The sequence below is a fragment of the Nicotiana tabacum genome, chromosome 17 (assembly GCF_000715075.1).
Source record: "Nicotiana tabacum cultivar K326 chromosome 17, ASM71507v2, whole genome shotgun sequence".
Taxonomy (NCBI): domain Eukaryota; kingdom Viridiplantae; phylum Streptophyta; class Magnoliopsida; order Solanales; family Solanaceae; genus Nicotiana; species Nicotiana tabacum.
In genome coordinates this window covers 105134237-105153860 of record NC_134096.1, presented here as the reverse complement: position 1 = coordinate 105153860, position 19624 = coordinate 105134237, and the positions used below count along the sequence as shown (strand labels likewise).

The window sequence follows — 19624 nt, the reverse complement described above, 5'->3', positions numbered from 1 at the left end:
TTTTCCTTTCAGCTATTCTATTTGACTCGGGTGAATAAGGCAGAGTTACTTCATGAATTATTCCTTCTTTTCCATAAAAAAACATTCAAAGATAAATATTATCCACCTCTATCAGATCTAATTCTCTTGATTTTTCTACTAAGTTGATTTTCAACCTAGTTTTATAAGAAATAAAAGCATTAAAGGCATTATTTTATTTCTAAGCAAATATAACTTAGTATATCTGAAAAAATCATCAATAAATATCACATAATACCTTTTACCACCTCTAGTCATGGTTTATTTTAAATCGCCTAAGTCAGTGTGAATCAAGGATAATAATTCAGTTTCTCTATTTACTTAAAAATAAGTCTTTCTGGTACTTTTAGCGTCAGCACATATTTCACACTTGTCCATATTATTTGAGTCTAAACCAGATATTAATCCTAGTGACTGCAATTATTTTATATACGCGACATTAACATGTCCTAGTCTAGCATGCCATAAAGAAATAGATTCAGCCATATAAGCAGAAACAGATGCATTTCCATTGATAATATCAGAAATATTAAGTACAAAGAGTCCTTGGTTACAATAGCCCTTTCCCACAAACACATTATTTTTGGTCATTATGATCTTATCAGATTCAAATGACACTTTCACTCCGACTCTTCCCAATAAGGATACAAAGATCAAGTTTGCCCTTATAGTAGGAACATGCAGTACATCAACAAGGGCTAAAGTTTTTCCCGAAGTGAGTTTCAGGAAAACTTTATCCTTACCCAAGACTTTGGTAGTACTTGAGTCTCCAAGGTAGACCTCTTCTCTATCATCCTCTACATGAGTATAAGAGGAAAATACTTCTCGATTTGCACAAATGCGCCGAGTAGCCCCAGAGTCTACCACCCATTCTTTTGCATGTGCTACAATGTTTACTTGAGAAATGACAGCTGCAATAATATCACCTCCTTCAGCTAAGTTAGCCTTAGGAGTATTAGTTTTTCCTTTGTCATTTCCTGCTATGTACCTGCATTGTGAAGCATGATGGCCTGGTTTTTCACAAACAAAACAAGAGCCCTTTTTTCTTTTAAGGTTAGGATTTTTAGGCTTGCAACCTTGAGACTTTTTCTCGTATATTTTGTGGTTGTTGTTGTTGCTTTGCACTAAGTTTACTTTAAGAGATATCATCCTAGCTTTGACAGATTCTTTTATGTTGGAATCTTCAATTAGGATGTGGGTCACAATTTCCTCAATGGTGAATTTTTTCTGTTTGTGCTTTAAGTTGTTTTTGTAGTCACTCCATGAGTCGGGCAGCTTCTCAATCAGCACTCCAACAACAAACTTTTCTGGTAATGACATCCCCCGGCCTTCAAGTCTTCTAGCAATTTTTGATATTCGTTGATTTGCACGTTCATCTCTTTATCATCTCTCATGTGCCATAGATAAAAATTTTCTAATATAAATTTTTGTTTTGTAGCATCTTCAGCAGTGAATTTTTTAATTAAGGCTTCTCAGATAGCTTTTGCTTTCTTGTAACTGCAATACACATCAAACAGTTCATTTGAAATAGTTTGTAATATAGTATGACGGCATACCTTGTTGGCATGTTGCCATGATTCCACTATTTTATTATCAGTGTTTGGACTAGGTTTGTGGATGCAGTAGTGCATGCGCAACACCATGGACATCAAGCAGTGAGAAAATACATTTTTGCCAACGTTTAAAATTTTTATTGGCGAAAATTTTGATATTCGACACATCTGGAAATGGCCTGGCATATGATAGTGCAACGGGAACAGGGGCAGCAGAGGTAGCGCCAATATTGGTAGTATCAGTAGTATTTTCAGCATTAGTGTTGTTTGCCATAGTTTCTTAGATTGTAGTATAAAAAAATGATACCGAAAATAATAACACTGCAATAATATTATTTGTAAGCAGATACACGAATTGGCTTTAGTCGTGTTGGACACTGTCTTAAAAAACTATTTCAGCAGTGTAAAATCTCTCTCCATGATTAAACAAGCCTACCTCTATCTGGAAGGATACACAAATCAGCAAAATATTAAATTATAAACCCAACTATTTAAAAGAGGGGAACAAAGAAAGTAGACTACAAAAGTTTAAGGTGGAAAGAAAAGAAAGCTGAAGAGGAACGAAAAAGGCAAGAAAAAGATGCTGATGATTGATTGCTATTTTGAAGGCTTATTTATAGGCTTTAAGAGAAGCTTAGAGCATGACAAGTTTTGTCTTGAATTTTCCATGCAAATTGCCCCATGGAAGGACATTTGTCCACTTTTTGGAAATATCACAACACAACCGTGGGATGATCGTCGCGTCCATGTTAGCTATATGCCTATATCATGGGGACGAATTCATTGTGCTGCTAAGACTCAAGTTAAATTTACAAATAACTAAGTAATGAGCTTTATTTTCTCCGACATGCAAGTAAGAACTTGAGAAAATGAAGGCTATGAAGAATAGAGAGGAGTCAGATCTTTATCTGCATATATTATAAATAAATAAAAGTGTTTTGTGTGAGATGAGATGATTCATAAAACTCAACATGATCTAAAGACAAAAAGGAGAAGTTACGAGTTTAGCTAATACCCATCAACAAATAAATTTCACGTATTTAGTTCAAGAAAAAAGAACCATGTCTACGTGTGAGAGAGCGTGTTGCATAACTAAATAAAAAAATAAATTTTTTCTAAAATTTCTCTTTCTAACAAATTAAAAAATTTAATGAGATAGATTGCACATAGAATAGCATTCCCCTAAAGAATTACTTAACACTCAATGACCGTTTTCCATTTGATTATTATTATTATTAAAATAAAATTCCTAAGAGGGAACTTCTATTTCACAGGTTATTTTAACATTAAGGTATAACGTGCAGTATCTTAAAAAGTGAGAAAAATGCACGAATCTTTTTTTGTTTTTTATTTTTGCTTTACATATTCAATATTTTAAAGTTCCCAAAGTCCTAAGCAAAAGGTTCTCCATCAACTAATATAGGGAAAACTACACAGTGTAGCCACCCCGAAATAATAGCCACAAATATGTATTTTTTGTATATAAATATTTAGTATACATACAATATACACATTTATTTGATATATATTTGGTTAGCGGCTATAATTATTTTTGGCCCGAATCAAATATATGAAAATCCTAATTAATATACTAAACGGCAAAGGGAATATACTAAACGGCAAAGGGTCAAATATATCCATGTATTTTCGAAAATAGTCTAAAAATACCCCTTGTTATACTATTGGTTATCTATACTCATGCCGTACTTTGAAATAAAAATATGGAGTGCCACGTGGCAACGCCAGATTAAAGCGACCCATTTTTTTATCCGATCCGTTTAAAAAAACCCACCACCCGACCCAACGAATTAAGCCCTCAATTCTCACTATCACTCAAATAAGTCAAAAGAACGCACCACTATGTCCTCTGTTGCATAGCCTTCTATACAACCAAGGTAAAAATTTTCCTTGATTAAATCTTTGTTTAAGTTTATTTAGAAGGTAAATTTCTTTTGAAAATTATTTAAGGTTTCTTTTAGGGTTTACAAATAAGTCATATATGAATTTCAGAAACTTTTTTTTAGTCTAGGTTTTGGGTGTTGGTTCAAATCGACAATATATATGTATATGTATATATTTAGGTTGTTATTGTGTAGGTTTAGTACTGAATTTTGTTTGCATGTGTACTTTTAAGTGGTGGTCTTAAAATAATTTTGGTTTCACATATTTTGTTTTAGCTACTATTCTTTTGGGTTCTATATTTATTAATGATTCCGATTACCTTTATGGGATTTTTGTATTATGGCTGAGAGGTACTTTGTTTAGTTTATGATTTGGGTTTTGATGATTTGAGAATTGAGGGCTTAATTCGTTGTAGGTTGTATTTTAAGTGAGGTGAAATTTGGGTCGGGTGATGGGTTTCTTTTAAATGGATCGGGTAAAAAATAAAATGAATCATTTTAATCTAGTACTGCCACGTGACACTATATCCAAAATAAGAGTATTTTTATTCCAAAGTATGGCGGCAGTCCCATGAATAACTCAATAGTATAACGAGTGTATTTTTTGATCATTTCGAAAGTATATAGTTATATTTGATACTTTGCCATATATTAAATGGATAAGAGATATGGGGATAGGCCAACAATTGGTGGACAACATAGGAGCGAATAGAAATCGGCCCGTTCGAGAGAGACCGATTAATTACATAAATAAACTTGCGTTTTGAAAACGCAGAAACTCGCCGCGCAGCCGCAAAAATGGGAGAGGCCCTCAACGTAATGGAGTCAGTAAGATCGATAGTATTCAAAGAATCGGAAAATCTAGAAGGTTCTGCCACAAAAATCGAAGGCTATGATTTCAATAAAGGCGTTAACTATGCTGAGCTTTTCAAGTCTATGGCCTCAACTGGTTTCCAAGCTGCTAATCTTGGTGACGCCATTCAAATTGTTAATCAAATGGTCAGTTTTCACTTCTTTCTTCAACTTAGCCTAGAAAGTTTTATTGCTTTATGCAAAATTATCATATTTCAGTATCTCCGTTTCAATATTTTTTTTCCAGTTAATTTAGATTTACTGCTATTGGCTTTGTTCACTGAATAGTCATAGATACTTCTTTCTTGAGCTTAGGAAAAAAGTTAATTGCTTTACACTGATTTTTGCATTTTAGTGTTTTAAATATTTTTCCAATCTTTACAAATATTTTTAACTAGTCTCGTCTTTCCATTTTATATGATTGGTTTTGACTGGAGACAGAGTTAGGATGTTAATTTGACTTATACATTATCGTAGTGGAATAAAGTATTGGTTGAAAAGTTAGTTTTATGGAGAAAACATTACATCAAAGTTTGAAATTTGAATACCTTAAATGATATGAAACGTTTTGGAACGTCATTAGATATTAATAGTTTCATATAAATTGGAATAAGAAAGTTTAAATTCAGAGTTGTAGAATTCTTATGTAGTCAAAATATGTTAAAAGATGTTCTCCTAAAACAGAAAAAGTGTCAAATAAATTGGAATTGGCTGAGTATAAATGTTATGATTCATTGTATTTTTATGTATATTGAAAGTATGTAGCTCAGGGAGTTTTTCTTAATTGTTTTAATTTGATGGATTACCTTCATCTTTAAATTTCTTGAAGTTCTTGAACTAGTCTTGAGATGATTCCCAAAAGTTTGAAATTTGTGTGTTTGATTCGTGGTGTCATGGGTTTGAAGCTAGATTGGAGGCTTTCACATGAGCAGCCCATGGAAGATTGCAGCGAAGAAGAAAGAGATGTCGCATACAGAGAGTCAGTGACATGCAAAATCTTTTTGGGGTTCACTTCAAACCTTGTTTCTTCGGGTGTTAGAGACACTATCCGCTACCTTGTTCAGCACCGTATGGTGAGTGGCATTTAAGGAACAGTTACAGTTGTTTCTATTCTGTTAACTTTTATGTCTGTACTGTGTGATGAAGTTGTACCGTCAAGTCTAAACCCTGCGGGCTACTTTTGTATGAGAACATCTTTGTATATTGTCTTTAATTTTTTGTGTGTCCACCCCCTTCTAAACACTAAAGTTATACTTACCAAACTAATACTGTCACATCCTGTCAATCAACCTCCATACTCTTTCAGATGATTTATTATGTCAAGCACTGAATCACTGCTAGGCTTGGTTTGTATTTATTGAAAATTATGGATTCTGATATTATTTGCCATGTTCCTCTTTCCTTGCCTCTACTTTATTGGTTATGCGAACTAGAATATCCTCACCATCCTCTCGCTGCCGCACAAGTAGTAAATGCTACTCTAGCAAATATGACTTTTTGAGTTAGGTTTTAGCTATCGTGCTTAGCATTGGTCAAATGAAATTATTGTTGCATATGGAAGAATTTGCTATCATTTATTGCATCTTGGACCTAGCAAATTGTCTTCCCTTGCTGCAGGTTGATGTTGTGGTTACTACAGCTGGCGGTATTGAGGAGGATCTCATAAAATGCCTTGCACCAACCTACAAGGGGGACTTCTCTTTACCTGGAGCTGTTCTACGCTCGAAAGGATTGAACCGTATTGGTAACTTATTGGTTCCTAATGACAACTACTGCAAATTTGAGAATTGGATCATCCCAATTTTTGACCAAATGTATGAGGAGCAGATTAAAGAGGTATATACTCCTTTGTCTAGTCCAAGTGTTAGATCTTCCTGTGACTTGTTTAATATTTGCTGAAACTTTAGTATCTAACCTGTATTATGAATTTACTTTCAAAGATAAATGGATCTATGGATTGAGTTATTGCGTTTGTGAAATTCTTTCGAATATGATATACTTATTATTTCAGGTTGATCCTTACTATTATTTGTTTTATCAGCCATCTTAGCTTTTGCTTGTGATGATTTAATATCTGACCTTTTTTAGCTTCTTGTTGTACTACAGAAGGTTTTGTGGACACCATCTAAAGTTATTGCTCGCCTGGCTAAAGAAATTAATGATGAAACCTCATACTTGTATTGGGCTTACAAGGTACATTTCTAATCTACTTCCGATTCATTACATAGTTGATTAAATTTTATTTGTGAAATTAGAATGCCAAATATATAATAAGTACGAATGTCTGGAAATTATTTTCATAAATGAGAGAATTAGAAAGAGTAAGAGATATTACCTGAGAGCACACGAGTGCATTGTGGTGGCAAATTCATGATTGTGATCAGCAAGTGAAATCGAGAAGAAGCGGAAGGATAAAAGGAGAAGAAACCTATCAGGGTTGTATTGATAACCAAGAATTACAAAAAAGTATATATACGATGTAAAGTTCAGCTACTATCCAATAAATTAGAGGAAGAGAGAGAATGACAGTGTTTATAGTATTTTTGATCTAGAAAATGCAATTGGGAAGGAGAGGTCTCTTTCCAAAGGGGTATGAATTGAAACAACATCTTATGAAGTTCAGTAGGAAAATTAGTGTTCTAAAAATATCCGTTTTATCTCTAGATACTAGATATTTGAAGTGATATTTTAGGACAAACAGAAGACCTCCTATTGAAACTTTATGACTTAATTTCCAAAAGAGAACTGTCACGACCCAAAATCCCAACCTGTCGTGATGGCACCTATCTCAATACTAGGCAAGCCGAAAATCTCAATAAACCACAATTTCTCTCAAGATTGAAAATATAACATTTAAATACAATACAAACACTCCCCAAAACCTGGCGTCACTGAGTACACGAACATCTAATTATGAATACAAGTCTGGAAAATATAGTCTATAATAGTCTGAGACCAAATACGGTAAAAAAGAGATAGAGAAGGAGAGACAAGGTCTGCGGAACACGGCAGCTACCTCAAAATCTCCTGAAAATCAACCGCGCGAAAGGATCAACACCCGCTATGTCCGGGAACACCTGGATCTGCACACGAAGTGTAGGGTGTAGTATGAGTACAACCAACTCATCAAGTAACAATAATAAATAAGGAACTGAAGATAGTAACGAGCTACACAGTTATGGTTCATTTCGAGTAATTCCAGCAAAGAATAGACATGCTATCAAATCTGGCAGATTAATGTCAAATCAATTTTTATACAGTTCATGTTCATGTAATCCGTATATCAACAATCTTTCAGAGATTTCACAACAATGACAGATAACAACTAAGTGTAACAACAAATGGAAATCAAGTACAACCTCTTAGGACAACAATCACTCACTAGGCTCCCAGCCCTCATCACTCCCTGGGCTCCCAGCCCTCATCACTCTCTCAATGGGTACCCGCGCTCACTGGGGTTGTACAGACTCCGGAGGGGCTCCTACAGCCCAAGCGCTATAATCTGCATGGACAACTCACGTGCTGCACGGACAACTCACGTGCCATAATATAAATATCTGGATCCGCATGGCCAACTCACGTGCTATAATATAATATAAGGATCCGCACGGCCAACTCACGTGCTGCACGGACAATTTACGTGCTATAGTATCAATATCTCATAATCAGGCCCTCGGCCTCACTCAGTCATAAATCTCTCCAGTCTCTCGGGCTCTCAATAATCATGAAATCAGCCCAAACAACAATGATATGATATATCAATAATAATAACAGAGAATGAGATAAAATGTGCAGGTAAAAACTGAGACTGAGTCAATATAGCATTTAGCAGTCAATTCAACAAGTACACGACCTCTGTCGGTCCCAACAGTACTATCACATAGCCTAAGCATGATTTCTAACATGGTTTACAGTCAAATTTTATCAACACATAGAGAGCATAGCTAACAACAAAATTATTCAACTTTACAGTTTTTCAGGACGGACCAAGTCACAATCCCCTCGGTGCACGCCCACACACCCGTCACCTAGCATGTGCGTCACCTCCAAAATAATCACATGATACCAAAATCCGGGGTTTAATACCCTCTGGACCAGATTTAAAACTGTTACTTACATCAAGCCGTGAAATTCTTATTTTGCAATGTCCTTTCCTCGTGAATTGGTTTCCAAACGCCTTGAATCTGGTCATAAATAATTCGTTTCAGTCAATAAAATTCATTGGAATTAATTCCATAAGAAAATAATGATTTTCATAAAAATCCTAAAATTAGCTCAAAAATCGCCCGTGGGGCCCACGTCTCGAAATCCGACAAAAGTTACAAAATCCGAAAGCTCATTCCACTACGAGTCTAACCATACTATTTTTACCAAAATCCGACATCAACTCGACCTCCAAATCATCAAATCTCATTTCAAATCCCTAAGTTCAAAACCCCCGATTTACACCTCAAAAACATGTAATCTAGTCGGATTATTCGATGATAATTCAATATTATGGAGTAGAAATGATCACAAGGGACTTACCTCAAGTTTCCCGTGAAAACCTTGCTCAAAATCGCCCAACCCGAGCTTGAAATGCCCAAAAATGGCAAAAGCTCGGAACCCCTCTATTTTTGTACTGCCTAGAGGTTTTCGCACCTGCGGCAACTTGACCGCTTCTGCGCCAACCGCATGTGCGGAAAAAGTTCCGCATCTGCGCGCCTATTTGTGCTCATGCGCAAGCCGCTTCTGCACGCGTCCCTCCGCATCTGCGCTCACGCAGGTGCGGAATTTCCTTCGCACCTGCGACCACTGCCCCCACAGTCCATTTGCGCATCTGCGCTTGCCAGACTCGCTTCTGCGAGCTCGCACCTGCGATGGAATTTCCGCAGGTGCGATTGCAGCAGAAGGCAGAAACTTCAGCTATTTCTTCTAAAGTCCGAATTTGATCAGTTAACCATCTGAAACTCACCCGAGGTCCCCGGGACCTCAACCAAATGTACCAACAAGTCCTAAAACATCATACGAACTTAGTCGAGCATTCAAATCACATCCAACAACACTAAAACACGAATCTTACATAGATTCAAGCCTAATGAACTTTGAAATTTTCAATTTCTACAAACGACTTCGGAACCTATTAAATCACGTCCGATTGACCTCAAATTTTGCACAGAAGTCATAAATGACATAACGGAGGTATTCAAATTTTCAGAATCGGATTTCGACCTCGATATCAAAAAGTCAACCCCCGGTCAAACTTCCCAAAAATTCAAATTTCGGCATTTCAAGCCTAATTCCACTATGGACCTCCAAATAATATTCCGGACACGCCCAAAATCACCATACGGAGCTATTGGAATCATCAAAATTCAAATCCGAGGTCGTTTACATATAGGTCCATATCCGGTCCATTTTTCTAACTTAAATTTTCAATTATGAGACTAAGTGTCTTATTTCATTCTGGACCCGAACCAACTAACCCGATAAATCAATTGCAAGACATAATTTGAGTAGTAAATGGGGGAACGGGGTTATAATATTCAAAACGACCGGCCGGGTCGTTACAAGAACCCCCTCTTAAACAAACGTTCGTCCTCGAACGAGTTTAGAATAATACCTGGAGTCTCAAATAAGTATGGATATTTGTTACGCATCTCCTGCTCAGTCTCCCAAGTAGCTTCTCCGATTGGCTGGCCTCTCCACTGCACCTTCACTGATGCTATGTTCTTTGACCTCAGCTTTCGAACCTGCCGGTCTAAAATAGCCACCGACTCCATATCATAAGTCAAATTACCGTCCAGCTGTACTGTACTGAAATTCAGAATGTGAGACGGATCCCCGACATACTTTCGGAGCATGGATACATGGAACACTGGATGAACACCTAATAGACTAGGTGGCAAAGCAAGTTCATAAGCCACCTCCCCAATTTTCTTAAGTATTTCAAAAGGCCCAATATACCGAGGGCTCAACTTGCTCTTTTTCCCGAACCTCAACACACCCTTCATGGGTGAAATCTTGAGCAGAACCTTCTCCCCAACCATGTGAACAACATCACGAACCTTCCTGTCGGCATAACTCTTCTGTCTAGACTGTGCCGTGCGAAGCCGTTCCTGAATCACTTTGACCTTCTCTAAAGCATCCTGAACCAAGTCAGTACCCAATAACCTAACCTCACCTGGCTCAAACCAACCCACTGGAGACCGACACCGTCTCCTATATAATAAAGCTTTATACGGAGCCATCTGAATGCTTGACTGGTAGCTATTATTGTAAGCAAACTCTGCGAGTGGCAGAAATTGATCCCATGAACCCCCAAAGTCAATGACACAAGCGCGTAACATATCCTCCAATATCTGAATAGTGCGCTCGGACTGTCTGTCCGTCTGAGGGTGAAATGCTGTACTCAACTAAACCTGTGTGCCCAATTCTCGCTGCACTGCCCTCCAAAACTGTGAGGTAAATTGCGTACCCCGATCTGAAATAATGGACACCGGCACACCGTGTAGGCGAGCAATCTCGCGAATATAAATCCCAGCCAACCGCTCCGAAGAATAATTAGTACCGACTGGAATAAAATGTGCGGACTTGGTCAACCGATCTACTATCACCCAAACAACATCAAACTTTCTCAGTCTGTGGGAGTCCAACTACGAAGTCCATGGTAATACGCTCCCACTTCCACTCCGGAATTTCAAGTCTCTGTAGTAATCCGCCCGGTCTCTGGTGCTCGTACACGGAGATACAAACCCAACTATATCTTTCTTCATCCGCCTCCACCAATAGTGCTGTCTCAAATCCTTATAAATCTTCGCGGCGCCTGGATGAATAGAGTACCGCAAACCGTGAGCTTCCTGGAGAATCAGCTCACGCAACCCATCTACATTAGGTACGCATAGCCTGCCCTGCATCCGTAATACACCGTCATCTCCAATAGCGACTTCCTTGGCATCATCATGCTGAACCGTGTCCTTAAGGACAAGCAGATGTGGATCATCATACTGGCGCTCTTTGATGCGATCATATAAAGAAGACCGAGAAACCACACAGGCCAAAACTCGATTCGGCTCGGAAACATCCAATCTAACAAACTGATTAGCCAAGGCCTGAACCTCCAAGGCTAAAGGCCTCTCTTCTACCGGTAAGTATGCTAAGCTGCCCAAATTCTCTGCCTTACGACTCAAGGCATCGACAACCACATTGGCCTTTCCGGGATGATAGAGAATGGTGATATCATAGTCTTTAAGCAACTCCAACCACCTTCTGTTTAAACAAATGTTGTAGACAAGTTAAGATCCTTCTGTTTAAACAAATCAGTATATACCTCACACTGGACACCGTACAAGTAATGCTGCCAAATTTTCAAGGCATGAACAATAGCTGCTAACTCAAGATCGTGGACTGGATAATTCTTATCATGTACCTTTAACTGTCTGGACGCATAAGCAATCACCCTACCGTCTTGCATAAGTACTGCGCCGAGACCAATCCGCGACGCGTCACAATACACAGTATAAGACCCTGAACTTGTAGGCAACACCAATACTGGAGCTGTAGTCAAAGCTGTCTTGAGCTTCTGAAAGCTCTCTTCACATTCATCCGACCTCCTGAACGGAGCACCTTTCTGGGTCAATTTAGTCATAGGCGATGCAATAGACGAGAAACCCTCCACGAAACGACGATAATAACCGGCCAAGCCGAGAAAACTCCGAATCTCAGTAACTGAGGATGGTCTGGGCCAATTCTGAACTGCCTTTATTTTCTTCGGATCCACCTTAATACCTTCACTGGACACTATATGTCCCAAGAATGCCACCGAACTAAGCCAGAACTCACACTTAGAAAATTTGGCATAAAGTTTCTCCTCTCTCAGCCTCTGTAATAAAATACCCAAGTGTTGTGCATGCTCCTCCTGGCTACGTGAGTACACCAGAATATCATCAATGAATACCACGACAAATAAATCAAGATATGGCTGAAATACACTATTCATCAAATGCATAAATGCTGCTGGGGCATTGGTTAGCCCAAAAGACATCACAAGAAATTCATAGTGGCCATAACGAGTACCGAATGCCGTCTTTAGAATATCCGAGTCTCGAATTTTTAATTGGTGATACCCAGACCTCAAATCAATTTTGGAGAACACCCTCGCTCCCTGAAGCTGGTCAAATAAATCATCAATACGCGGCAATGGATATTTATTCTTGATTGTAACTTTGTTCAACTGCCTATAATCAATGCACATCTGTATAGTACCATCTTTCTTTTTCACAAACAGAACCGGTGCACCCCAAGGTGACACACTAGGCCTAATAAACCCCTTTTCAAGGAGTTCTTGAAGTTGCTCTTTCAATTTTTTTAACTCAGCTGGTGCCATACGATACAGAGGAATAAAAATAGGCTGAGTGCCCTGCACCAAGTCAATACCGAAATCAATATCCCTGTCGAGTGGCATACCCGGCAGGTCTACAGGAAATACATCCGGAAAGTCTCGCACGACCGGTACTGAATCAATAATAGGAGTATCTGCATCAACATCTCTCACAAAGGCCAAATATGACAAGCATCCCTTTCCAACCATACGTTGGGCCTTCAAATAAGAAATTACCCTGCTAGGAACAAGATCTAGAGAACCCCTCCATTCAACCTTTGGCAACCCCGGCATCATCAACGTCACGATTTTTGCGTGACAGTCCAGAATAGCATGACATGGAGACAACCAATCCATACCTAGGATTACATCGAAATCAACCATACCGAGTAATAAGAGATCAACTCTAGTCTCCAGTTCCTCAATAGTTACCACACACGACCGATACACACGATCCGCAATAATAATATCGCCCACCGGTGTAGATACACAAACAGGTGAAACTAAGGACTCACAGGGCATATCCAGATAATGAGCAAAATATGATGATACATATGAATAAGTGGAACCAAAGTCAAATAATATAGAAGCCTCCCTGTGGCACATTGAAACAATACCTGTGATCACTGCGTCTGAGGCAACAACATTTGGCCTGACAGGAAAAGCATAGAATCGAGCCTGCCCGCCACCTGATCGGCCTCCCCCTCTTGGGCGACCCCTAGCTGCCTGACCCCCACCCCGAGATGGCAGGGCGGGTGGTGCAACTGCTGATGCTGGTGCCGTCGGTCGAGAACTCTGCTGTGAAACCCCACTCAATAGCTTAGGACACTCTCTCTTGAAATGTCCAAATTCTCCGCACTCGAAACAACCCCTCCTCTGACGGAACTGCTGCTCCTGATAACCCGAGGAATGACCTGCAGAAGCCTGTGCGGACGAGGCATGATGAGAACTCTGCGCTGGTAGTGCACTGAATGAAGACTGGCCTGAGTGAGCGCTGTAAGAACCATGGCTAGCTGATGCACCACGATGAGCTGGACGACCCGTCTGAGCGTGTCTGTAAGAACGACCCCTACCTCGGTGAAACTTACCCCCTGAAGGAACACCGCTGTAATCACCCGGACCACGAGGCCTCTTAGCCTCTCTCTCTCCACGTTCCTGGCTACGAACCATCTCTATCTGCCGAGCAATATCCACTACCTCATCAAAAGTAGCACCAGATACTCTCTCCCTAGTCATAAGTAATCGCAGCTGATATGTAAAGCCATCAATGAACCTCCTAATCCTCTCCTTATCAATGGGAACCAATCAGACTGCGTGACGAGCCAACTCAGAAAATCTCATCACGTACCGCGTCACGGACATATCACCCTGGCGAAGCTGCTCAAACTGTCTGCGCATCTCTTCTCTGCGGGACTGAGGTACGAACATCTCCAAAAAGACCACGGAGAACTGATGCCAAGTAAGGGGTGCTGCGCCAACAGGCCTACGTCTCTCGTAAGTCTCCCACCATCTGAGTGCAGACCCAGAAAACTGAAAAGTAGTGAATGAGACCCCACTGGTCTCCAGAATACCCGCTGTTTGAAGCATCCGTTGACACCTATCCAGAAAATCCTGAGCATCCTCTGACTCAGTACCGCTAAATGGTGGAGATCGAAGCCTCTCAAATCTCTCAAGTCTCCTCTGCTCATCATCTGCCATAACAGGAACTACCGAGGCCTGAGCAGCTACAGCCGGCTGGGATGGTAGCGCTCCCGGTATCTGAAGTCCCTGTACTACCTGGTCTGGAGTACGGGCAACAGGGGTGTGAGTACCTCCCCCAGCCTTAGAAGTGGCAGGTGCGGCCTGAGTCGAAACCACCTGAGCAAGACCAGTGCAGGCTGCCAATATCTGGGCCAAAGTCTCCTGAATGCCTGCAATCTCAATGGGCACAGCTGATGCCTGAGCTGATCTTGCCGGCTCAACTATATTTGGAATCTGCTCCTGAGATGGAATAACTGGTGGTACTACAGGTGCTGTTCCAACTGTGGTACGAGCTACACCTCGACCTCTACCTCGGCCCCGGCCTCTCGCGGCCCTAACTGGTGGCACTGGTGGCTGACCATCCGATCCGGTAGTACGTGTCCTCACCATCTGTGAGAGAATAGAATAGCAGAAATTTAGTTTCCAGAATCAACAAATTCGCACGACAGAATACAAGAAAGTGAAATTTTCCTAAGGGTTCTGCAGCCTTTCGAAGATAAGTACAGACGTCTCCGTACCGATCCGCAAGACTCTACTAAACCTGCTCATGACTCGTGAGACCTATGTAACCTAGGCCCTGATATCAACTTGTCACGACCCAAAATCCCAACTTGTCGTGATGACGCCTATCTCAATACTAGGCAAGCTGAAAATCTCAATAAACCACAATTTCTCTCAAGATTGAAAATATAATATTTAAATACAATACAAATACTCCCCAAAACCTGGCGTCACTGAGTACATGAGCATCTAATTATGAATACAAGTTTGGAAAATATAGTCTATAATAGTCTGAGACCAAATACGGTAATCAAAGAGATAGAGAAGGAGAGACAAGGTCTACGGAACACGGCAGCTACCTCAAAATCTCCTGAAAATCAACCACACGAAAGGATCAACACCCGCTATGTCCGGGAACACCTGGATCTGCACACGAAGTGCAGGGTATAGTATGAGTACAACCAACTCAGCAAGTAACAATAATAAATAAGAAACTGAAGATAGTAACGAGCTACACAGTTATGGTTCATTTCGAGTAATTCCAGCAAAGAATAAACATGCTATCAAATCTGGCAGATTAATGTCAAATCAATTTTTATACAGTTCATGTTCAGGTAATCCGTATATCAACAATCTTTCAGAGATTCCACAACAATGATAGATAGCAACTAAGTGCAATAACAAATGGAAATCAAGTACAACCTCTTAGGACAACAATCACTCACTGGGCTCCCAACCCTCTTCACTCTCTCAATGGGTACCCGCGCTCACTGGGGGTATACAGACTCCGGAGGGGCTCCTACAGCCCAAACGCTATAATCTGGACGGACAACTCACGTGCTGCACGGCCAACTCACGTGCTATAGAATAATATAAGGATCCGCACGGCCAACTCACGTGCTATAGTATAATATAAGGATCTACACGGCCAACTCACGTGCTACACGGACAACTCACGTGCTATAGTATCAATATCTCACAATCAGGCCCTCGGCCTCACTCAGTCATAAATCTCTCCAGTCTCTCGGGCTCTCAATAATCATGAAATCAGCCCAAACAACAATGATATGATGTATCAATAATAATAACAGAGACTGAGATAAAATGTGCAAGTAAAAACTGAGACTGAGTACATATAGCATTTAGCAGGCAATTCAACAAGTACACGACCTCTGTGGGTCCCAACAGTACTATCACATAGCCTAAGCATGATTTCTAACATGATTTACAGTCAAATTTTATCAACACATAGAGAGCATATAGCTAACAACAAAATTATTCAACTTTACAGTTTCTCGGGACGGACCAAGTCACAATCCCCTCGGTGCACGCCCACACGCCCGTCACCTAGCATGTGCGTCACCTCCAAAAATAATCACATAATACCAAAATCCGGGGTTTAATACCCTCAGGACCAGATTTAAAACTGTTACTTACATCAAGCCGTGAAATTCTTATTCTGCAATGTCCTTTCCTCGTGAATTGGTCTCCAAACGCCTCGAATCTGGTCATAAATAATTCGTTTCAGTCAATAAAATTCATTGGAATTAATTCCATAAGAAAATAATGATTTTCCATAAAAATCCTAAAATTAGCTCAAAAATCTCCCGTGGGGCCCACGTCTCGGAACCCGACAAAAGTTACAAAATCCGAAAGCTCATTCTACCACGAGTCTAACCATACTAATTTTACCAAAATCCGACATCAACTCGACCTCCAAATCATCACATCTTATTTCAAATCCCTAAGTTCAAAACCCCCGATTTACACCTCAAAAACATGTAATCTAATCGGATTATTCGATGATAATTCAATATTATGGAGTAGAAATGATCACAAGGGACTTACCTCAAGTTTCCCGTGAAAACCTTGCTCAAAATCGCCCAACCCGAGCTTGAAATGCCCAAAAATGGCAAAAGCTCGAAACCCCTCTGTTTTTGTACTGCCCAGAGGTTTTCGCACCTGCGGCAACTTGGCCGCTTCTGCGCCAACCGCATGTGCGGAAAAAGTTCCGCATCTGCGCGCCTATTTGCGCTCCTGCGCAAGCCGCTTCTGCGCGCGTCCCTCCGCATCTGCGCTCACGCAGGTGCGTAATTTCCCTCGCACCTGCGGCCACTGCCCCCACAGTCCATTTGCGCATCTGCGCTTGCCAGGCTCGCTTCTGCGAGCTCGCACCTGCGATGGAATTTCCGCAGGTGCGATTGCAGCAGAGGACAGAAACTTCAGCTATTTCTTCTAAGTCCGAATTTGATCCGTTAACCATCCGAAACTCACCCGAGGCCTCCGGGAACTAAACCAAATATACCAACAAGTCCTAAAACATCATACGAACTTAGTCGAGCCTTCAAATCACATCCAACAATACCTAAACACGAATCACACATAGATTCAAACCTAATGAACTTTGAAATTTTCAATTTCTACAAATGACTTCGGAACCTATCAAATCACGTCCGATTGACCTCAAATTTTGCACACAAGTCATAAATGACATAACGGAGGTATTCAAATTTTCAGAATCGGATTTCGACCCCGATATCAAAAAGTCAACCCCCGGTCAAACTTCCCAAAAATTCAACTTTCGGCATTTCAAGCCTAATTCCACCATGGACCTCTAAATAATATTCCGGACACGCTCCTAAGCCCAAAATCACCATACGGAGCTATTGGAATCATCAAAATTCAAATCCGAGGTCGTTTACACATAGGTCCATATCCGGTCCATTTTTCTAACTTAAATTTTCAATTATGAGACTAAGTGTCTTATTTCATTCCGAATTCCTTTTGGACCCGAACCAACTAACCCGATAAATCTTAAATCAATTGCAAGACATAATTTGAGCAGTAAATGGGGGAACGGGGTTATAATATTCAAAACGATCGGTCGGGTCGTTACAAGAACTTCCATTCATTTTTGTGAAGTTACTAAAGTTTGCCCCCAAAATTTTTTGTCTCAAATCCAGAATTTGCTCTAGTTGCAGGTTTGGAACACTAGAGAATTAACTTAGATTGAATCCCACTATTACCCCTTCTACTATATTGATTTACAGCCTAGTTATCAACATGTTATGATAATTTTTGGATGACCAGAAGCTCATGCATGGAGGTTCATCTAATTTTACTTGGGCAAGTCTTTCGAAAAGTCATATTCATTCTGTTGAGAAGAGGTGCTTATTTCAGTACATGCAATTTATTTGAGTATTTAATTTAATGCTACCCTGGTATTTATCATCATGCATTTTCTTTGAGTATTTAATTTAGTGCTACCCTGGTATTTATCATTCTCAGAACCGGATTCCTGTCTTCTGTCCTGGCTTAACTGATGGATCACTAGGTGACATGCTATACTTCCATTCTTTCAAAAAGGGAGATCCAGATAATCCAGATCTTAATCCTGGTTTAATCATTGACATTGTGGGCGGTATAAGTATCTTATCAAGTGATTCTTTCTCTCATCAAGTATCTTTGACTAACGAATTGACAAAATTAAATTCTATAACCAGATATCAGGGCCATGAATAGTGAAGCTGTCCATGCTGGTTCAAGGAAGACTGGAATGATTATCCTGGGCGGGGGGCTGCCTAAGCACCATGTTTGCAATGCCAATATGATGCGAAATGGTGCAGATTTTGCTGTCTACATTAACACCGCACAAGAGTTTGATGGTAGTGACTCTGGCGCCCGTCCTGATGAAGCTGTATCATGGGGAAAAATACGTGGTGGTGCCAAGACTGTGAAGGTTAACAATCTTCCCTTCAATACATTTTGGCCGAGCATCTCCTTCTGGTGCTGTCTTTTGGATTAAGTTTAGGGGAAACGGTGTGTCTGACAAGTGGTGATGGGTGTTGAATTCCTGAGGAAGTGTTACAAACTAAGAGGTGGTTAAGTTTAATAACTAATAGTTTCAGCTGGGAAACATCACAATATTTAGCTTTGAGGGTGGAAGTGCTAGAGATAATGCACTTTGCTCATCCTTAAAATCAGTTTTTATTTGTCTGTTAAACTCTTTATGTTTTTTGGGCTGGGATTAAATTAGAGTAGCAGAAATCATTAGAGGAACAAGGTTTCTTTTGCTGGCCTTTCCAGCCCTGCTATTAACATAACATAGATTTCGTGTGATTTTTAATGGTTCTTACTTTGCAGGTACATTGTGATGCAACAATTGCATTTCCCATATTAGTAGCTGAGACATTTGCAGCTAAGAGAAAGGAACTCTCCCAGATAAGATGCCAAGTTTAACCAATTGAGAACCTGTCCCTCCAATTACATATGAATTGCTAATTTTTGAAGCCAACCGTTAGTGTGTGTTATTAATTATTCTGCAAACTGACTGGAGATGGTACATTCAAGTACCCTGAGTTAGAGAGTCCTGTATGGTTCAAATAATTTTTCCCTTCCCACCATGTTATTTTTGGGGAGGAGCAAGCAATATTTAGTTCTCTCCCTGGTCTTATGTGGAGAGCTCAGCTGTGAATAGGTTTTGAATCATGTTGTATCAACAATTATGTTTTTTATCTCTTTAGACTTTTGTTGAAAAGGGCACTTATCGATATAGATAATGCTTGTAATCTGAAATTTAAAGATGTTATTTATTGACTAATGAGACAGAATTCTTTAGTATTTATTTATTTCTTCAGTATCTTCCTGCTGAGCAAAATGTTATTGATATCCATGTTGGATATTTCTGTAGCAGATAAGAA

At 40.0% G+C, this 19624-nt stretch overlaps 1 protein-coding gene across 2 annotated transcripts; it reads left to right on the top strand.

Moving 5' to 3' along the window:
- The first annotated feature begins 4161 nt into the window (after nt 1-4161).
- Nucleotides 4162-19548, top strand: LOC107796463 (deoxyhypusine synthase). 2 transcript variants are annotated; one of them, XM_075233714.1, is made up of 7 exons: nt 4162-4471; nt 5234-5397; nt 5942-6160; nt 6431-6517; nt 18213-18345; nt 18428-18663; nt 19068-19548. In XM_075233714.1, the coding sequence occupies exons 2-7, from the start codon at nt 5260-5262 to the stop codon at nt 19161-19163; spliced, it is 909 nt and encodes a 302-aa protein (XP_075089815.1). In that variant the 5' UTR covers nt 4162-4471; nt 5234-5259; the 3' UTR covers nt 19164-19548.
- Nucleotides 19549-19624: the final 76 nt, after the last annotated feature.

What these genes read in the sequence shown, in the direction of transcription:
- LOC107796463 (XM_075233714.1), top strand. Translation starts at nt 5,260, where the DNA reads ATGGAAGATTGCAGCGAAGAAGAAAGAGATGTCGCATACAGAGAGTCA. An exon ending in ACCTTGTTCAGCACCGTATG is followed by an intron (nt 5,398 to 5,941) that starts GTGAGTGGCATT and finishes CCCTTGCTGCAG; the next exon opens with GTTGATGTTGTGGTTACTAC. An exon ending in AATCATTGACATTGTGGGCG is followed by an intron (nt 18,346 to 18,427) that starts GTATAAGTATCT and finishes TTCTATAACCAG; the next exon opens with ATATCAGGGCCATGAATAGT.